The sequence below is a fragment of the Chinchilla lanigera genome, unplaced genomic scaffold, assembly GCF_000276665.1.
Source record: "Chinchilla lanigera isolate Chin_1 unplaced genomic scaffold, ChiLan1.0 scaffold00049, whole genome shotgun sequence".
Classification (NCBI taxonomy): domain Eukaryota; kingdom Metazoa; phylum Chordata; class Mammalia; order Rodentia; family Chinchillidae; genus Chinchilla; species Chinchilla lanigera.
In genome coordinates this window covers 6005105-6012055 of record NW_004955450.1, presented here as the reverse complement: position 1 = coordinate 6012055, position 6951 = coordinate 6005105, and the positions used below count along the sequence as shown (strand labels likewise).

Here is a 6951-nt window from a genome sequence, read left to right as displayed (position 1 = left end):
TACCAGATGTCTGAAACTGCCCATCCTCCCAAAGTGTGTGCGTGTGTATGTGTGTGTGTGTGTGTGTGTGTGTGAGAGGGAGAGTATATATATATATAGAGAGAGAGAGAGAGAGAGAGAGAGAGAGAGAGAGACTATTTCCTATGGTAGGAGATGACTCTGAGGCTGGCTAATTTAATGCCTTGAATGTATAAGTAGGTTTTAGATTGTATTCTAAGATGAACTGCCTTGAATAAGTGCCTTGCCCTAAGGTTTTTAGAAGTAGAATTGTTTCTCTCTAAAGAGATGACATTTAAGCTATCTTTCACCTTAGTGGTACTGGAGCTTTAAATTGTAATTAAATCAAAGGGAAATATATTGTTGCTTAATATATACATAGTTGCCATATATATGTATAGAGAAGTAAATTGAACTATAAAAGTAAGTTACATGTGAACATCTTAGTATGTTTTCATTTACTTGTGTGATTCATCTATATTTCTACTCAACATATTCTGATTTTCAGAATCAAGAAAATCTCAAATCTGGAAAATCTAATTAACTTAGATGTCTTGGATCTTCATGGAAATCAGGTATTGTGAAGCCCTTTTCTTTTTTCTCTTTACAAAAAATGTCTAGAAAATTGATATTATAATACTTTTAAGAATTGTAATTGCATTGAATTTTTCAAGAATTACTGATTCATTGATTTAAGCCTATTTATGCAAGTTTTGGTAGCTATTAGCAATAAATCACAGATAAAACATGAAACATTTGGAAACCTTGTAGTTATGGCAATATTTGTATGGTTTTCAAATTATATTTTAGAGGTTCTTAAGCACCACGTGGGATCTTCAAGTCTACCTGGTAAGTGAATATCATGTCATTCTGCCTATGCACTATATATAGGCGTTATATAGGCATTATTATGCACTATATATAGGCATTATTTACGAAGCAGCTTTACCAACAATGATGCTAATGAAGAATGCTGTTCTCTGTTAGCACATCTGTGTTATGTATCTTATAATTGCAGCATGTTTGTGATACTCTGTGGTTTAAGATTAAACATTTCTACTATATAAATTATTTCTCAGGTTTCTGTATTTGCAAAAAGAAAAAACTTAAATGAAAATCTGAGTCTTGTTTCAAAATTTCTAAATCCAATAAGCAAAAACTTGTAGTATTCCAACAAAAATGAATGCTCTTAGCGACTTCAGGTTTCTGAAGTCAGAAGATAAATTATTCAAGATAAAAAAATGAGCTTCCTCCTTCCTTCCTTCCTTCTCTTCTCTGTCCTCCCTTTCTTTCTCTCCCTTCTCCTTCTCGTCCCCACCTCTTTTTTCTCCTTTTCTTTCTCTCTCTTCTCTCCTTTTCCTTTCTCGCTGCTCAACAACTCACCCCTCTTCAGAGGCAGGACAGACGTGCGCGAGCGCGGTGACGTCAGCGCACACACACACACAGCCTAGGAAGGATGCCAGGGACCACAGGGCCAAGGGGCGGGAGGCCACGCTCAGGGGCGGGGCTTGGCTGTCAGAGAAGCGCGCAAGCCTGTGGGCGGGGCGGAGCTCAGGCTCAGTTCCCGCGAGATCTGAGGTGGTTGACTCCTGGAGGGCGGGCTCTGGCGGTTGCTTTTGAATCTGGTCCTAGAACGCAGAAGGCCGTCCGTAGGTTTGCAGGACAAATGCCATTTGAACACTCACATCTGTTATGGAAAAACCGGACTCATTTGTGCAGGCGGGGTCTAAGGAGCTGGTCGGAGACCTGCAGTTTGTTCAGCTTGATAAAGATGACTCTGATCCTTTCAGAGTCATCTAGTAAATGAGTTACTAGATGAATTGTCAAGGATACAATAAGAAGAATTAATGCAAAGAGTGAAGAATTTATTAAGAGAATAAACTGTTAGAAAGCCCAGTGGATGGGCAGCAGATAGTAGAAGTCCAGGATAAAGATAATACAGAAACAGAGCAAGGTCCAAATATAAAAAAAAAAAAAAAGTGTGGAAATAATCCGTACAATATGTCTATGATTCTGGTTTCTGTCTCTGTAATAAGTGAAAGTGAGAACTACGAGGGCCTTTTGGAATGTACGCAATCCTAACTTGCATTTTATATGCGTTGCTGGAATCTTAAACAGAGGCTACAGAGCGCAGTCCAGGCCTTGTGTATCAGGTGGTGGGGGCAGGGCCTGCCTGCCAAGGACGACCTGGAGGAGGTGGCGTTTGTCATGCTGGTGAGGAGGAGTCTGGAGACCAGAGCCGGTGCTGATCTGTGTTGACTCTGGCGTGTTCATCAGGCTTTATATTCCTTTGGTTATGACTCAGAGGAGAGTAGGGAAATTAAAAATATGCTATTTGAGTGCTTCACACATGTTAGTTACCTCAAGAAAGAAGATGGAAAATTTCTCAGTTCTTTTTTCAGTTGGAGTGTAAACTTCATTAAAATGATTCATGGAACCCTTAAACTACAGTTACTGGGATTACAAAAATCTCTGATAGTGCACATTGCAGAAATTTATTTCAGAGCTTAGAACAAGACTTCGGGGGAAATACTGAAAATGATTGCATCCAGGACTTTATGTTCCATGGCATACATCTTCCACAGAAGTCTCTGTGCACTCCGAAGTCCAGGAGGTGCTGAGATACTTTCACCATCAAAAGAATGTTCAGTCGGGAGGGGAAGAGATGCTGTAGAAATTACATAAGCCCATCTTTTGGAAGGGACTGAAGTCCAGAAATTCTGCTGCATTGTTTCTTGAGGCATTTCCTGTTCTAGGTCCTAACTCTATGCTATGGAGATGAGTGGTGAAATTTAGAAACAGTTTGAGAACTGTATAACCTTCTAGAAGATCCTTATCTGATGGTCTAATCCACAGGGATCCTTGGTATTTGTAAAATAACCTCCAAATACTGGGAAATGATGCCCCCCCCTTCTCACTGATTCCATGAGGAAATTGACCAGGGGGCTGGCATTTCATAGCAGCTCAGTTGGGGTGCTTTGCTCTGTCTTTAAGTGCCTGCTGGTAATTTTGGATAACAAACTGAGCCACCTTTTATTAGAACAGCTGTTCCAGCACTTAGCTGCAGTCTCTGTGACAACTTGGAGAAAGTGGGAGTGGCCTTTGTGGCTGTGCTGCTGAAAATCAAAATTATACATGTGCTGTGAAGTCTTGGAAAACATGCCCCATGGAACACATTTTGGTTCTTCTAGAAACAAAGTTAACCCATGTCTGGGTGCCTGGCCAGCCTCATCTTCAGCTCCTTCCTGCCTGTGAACCAGCTGGAGGAGGTCTGGTGTGAGTGCTCATGATGTTCCCGAGGAAACCCCTGGCTGCCTGGAGGTTCTAGCAGTATGCCCACGAGCGCACTGCCTGCGCCAACATAGCAAAGCTGATCCATGGTATTTGCCACTGCTTGAACACCAGCATCCAAAGGACATTAAGAGAGCATCAGGACCAAGAGGAGCGGGAGAAGGAGAATGTGAGCATTGTGGACAAAACATTATCAGTAAATGATGTTGGGTCCATGGCAGGTTTAGTAGAAATCATTGTGATTCTCTGGAAGAACATTCATAGAAGTCTGGATGATAATAAAGAGGATAATAAAAGTCTACACTGTTAAGAAGTTTGCCTCTGTGCTTCCAGAGTACAGTACCTGGAAGTACAGTGGACCCTCGAGTTATATGACCAGAATTTTATTTTTAACTTACAACCAGTGTCTTGAGTTATGACCTAAATGCCAGCGGCTTGTGCTCCCAGCTGGTCTCAGATACAGATGTAACCCTTAAAGAGTTTTGGAAGAAACATTACCACATCCTTTCCTTTACAGGGTTAATTGAGAAATCCTGGGCCAATGTCTCTTTAAGGACACTGAGATCTGCCTGTGTACAGGAGAGGGACTTTGAAGGCTGTGTAGAGGAGCCTGAGCCTTCAACTGACACCTTGAGTTACCGCCAGCCCTTGGGCACTACTTGAGTTCATAAGTCAAAGGTCCATTCTGTTTCAGGTTGATTGCTGCAAGATCCCTTTATACCTTCCAGGGTCCACCGTCCTTCTATATAGTTCCATCATTTGCAGATATTCGTAACCTTGTTCCTTCTTTTGCAATTTTATATATGATTTTATTTCATTTTTACGTAACTAGATAAACGAATCTTAGAACAAATTTTAAACATGACTATAGCTTACCTTTACATAGTACTGAATTTATAATTCACGTACATGTGCCTCTTCTTGAATTTGGGAGGAATCTAGATGGTATTTCTTGAATATAAGGTAAGGTCAAAATAACAACATGGAAACTAGATTATAAATTCAAAAAACAGTTCTTTTAGCTAATGTGCTTTAAAATGTTAGATAAAAATTAGAATAGACAATGTTATCATAGACAATATTGTCTATGTTATCCTAGACAATACAGATTGGCAGATTAATTTCTACTGATTATGAAATTCATTTTCTTAATGTTCAGAAGAAAAGTACTGTACCATGTGCATAACTCGTTGTTACTTAAGTCACTATTAGAGATTTAAGGAGGACACTATTCTGTGCCATGCAGAGAGTCATCCTGTTGTGCTGTGCCTGCTATATTATAATAATGAGGCTTGAAATCGTGCTGAGCGCTCACTGCATGATGGGGAAGTCAAAGGCCTGCATACAGGGCCGATGCGCATGTGCAGATTCCAGGATTCAAGTCCTCTTGTTCCAAACCGTGTCCACCTTATTGTCCCTGAGTAAGCAGTGTTCATCTCCTCCTTTAGCCATTTCTACTGATAAAACAGCCACCCTCGCTTTCCACTGGGGATCCTAGTTCTTTGAATTTTTCCATTCAGACTCTTGACTGCCCTCAGGATCCTGCAGTGTAAACACAGTTAACAAGGGGAGGTTGATTTTGTTCTTCTCCTTGGTGCGCTCATACCTTGGGCTCCTAGTGAGTTTGGTTTTGGCAGGTAGTCAGCAGCCTGCATAACCGCTCATAGTGTTGGGCACTTAGAGCTCCTTCAAATAACGGACTTATTTTTTTATGAAATTTACATCAAGTATTTACTATAGGCAAATTGTAAATTGTGCTCTTTAGTTAATTTTGACAAATTAAATGCCTTTCTATTATCTATAACAATAGGTTATTGGAAATAGATTTTAAAAGTCTTCATATAAGCTTATTACTAGATCCAATGACTTTGAATATTTTATTTTTAGGTTTTTATAATATGCATATGAGGTATGCTAATCACCCTACTCTATTTTTTTTAACAGATTACCAAAATTGAAAATGTCAATCATTTGTGTGATTTGAGAGTTTTAAATCTTGCCAGGAACCTTTTAAGTCATGTTGATAATCTTAATGGGCTGGATTCACTAACTGAACTTAACCTGCGACACAATCAAATCACTTTTGTGGTGAGTCCTCAATGGAATCAATATCTACTTTCTGGTTTTAAGGAAGTGACACAAAGGTTATATAGTACTGCTCTGCGCAAAGACAGAATCTAGGGTTATTTAGTTTTCTGAATTTAAATGGTGCATATTATTACTAAGTATTGTAATATGGTGCTTTGGGGAATATTAAGGTGCTTTGCATCTTAAAGGATAAATGTAATAGAAACAGAAAAGAAATGTTACCACTAAATGAATCAGGTAGTATAAATGAATACTGAATCCTTTCCTGGTTTGTGTTAGGAATAAAATTAGAAGAAAGTTCTCGGTGAATGAACATTGAGGAACTCTTGGGCCAAGAAGAAAAATAACAGAGAGGACCAGCTGAGGGTTGTGAAGATGCTTATGATCACATCATTGGTAGTTTCTAGAGAGGCAACTTGGTATAGTGGAAAAAGTATTGTTTAGGGCATCAGAGGCCTAGTTTTGGTCTCAGCTTCACCTCTGATTTGCTGTGCAATCTTGAGTAAATCATTTAATTCACTGGGTCTTTGTTGAATTTTTCCTAAAACAAAGGAAGGCATTGGGCTAAATTGTTTTGAGGATCTCTTGTGGCTTGTTGACTGAGAAAAGACATAAAGGTGGTAAGGAACTAGCATGTGAGCAGGAAGAAAAAAGATCATGGAGGCAACACTCCTGACGGAAGCATCTGTATCTGAGGCAACCTTGAGTTAGATTTATGGTTTTGTGGGATTGGGGGTCTGTAACTAAACAGAGGCTGATGCTGAGGTATTTTGTATTGGTGCATATGAGGAGAGCTCTAGAAGTGAAGCTGTTCAGCTCTGTGGAATGATATAGGCCAAGAGGACTTCTAATTATAAAACATGAGTTGTTCTTTTACCAGGTTTCCTTTGTTTAAACCGTATAAGGAAGTGGCATTAGACTCTCCCTGGTATCATTTCAGCACTTTTAAAGGCATAGTCTAACTTAAGTTTTTCAAAACACTGGATCCCTTAGGAAAGCAGGAAGTATGCTACAGGTGGTGCTATTGAAAAGGCTGGCAGACAGTAGATGCCGTATCTCTAGGCCTGTTTGTGCAGACTGGTTTCATTTTGAAGTTTTCCTGGGAAATCGAAGGTAGTAAAATGCTATTTCTTTTAGGATGTTAGGGATAATTTCAGAACCTTCTCTAACACATGAATTTTTTTCAGAATTTCCAAATTTTGTCAAGCCCTTCCCAGACTGGATATAAATATTGGAACTGGGCTATTTACTTTAAAAGACATCCAGATTGGGTTAATCTCTTATGTGGCTAAATCTCCAGAAACTGCTCAATCAGGACTTATCTGTCCCCAGGACACTGGATCTGGCAAGAATTTAGAAAGCTTGGCAGACGGGGGAACAGAAATGTGTTGGCCCTAGCATATTCCTGCCTGTCTTTTGGCTTTCATTCAGCAAGCATGTAATGCCTAACCAGGAAATTGCTTACTCAATTTCCTATTTAGTGTCATCTCTAATCATTCCTGTTACGTCTTAAGCAGCAGTAATATCTTATGGAAAAGAAAGTTATATTAATTTTAAAAGTTAAAAAAATGTAAA

General features: G+C 39.4%; 1 protein-coding gene and 1 pseudogene across 3 annotated transcripts in view; both read left to right on the top strand.

The window, feature by feature from the left end:
* The window catches only part of Lrrc49 (leucine rich repeat containing 49), a 126935-nt gene that overhangs the window by 18224 nt on the left and 101760 nt on the right, over positions 1-6951 (top strand). For 2 of the 3 annotated variants that reach the window (XM_005393639.2, XM_005393636.2), the window contains 2 exons: positions 506-572; positions 5233-5376. In XM_005393639.2, the coding sequence (XP_005393696.1) occupies positions 506-572; positions 5233-5376 (211 nt within the window). The remainder of the gene's footprint in view (positions 1-505; positions 573-5232; positions 5377-6951) is intronic. The other variant, XM_005393637.2, reaches the window with a different exon arrangement.
* LOC102025964 lies at positions 1605-3707 on the top strand (annotated as a pseudogene).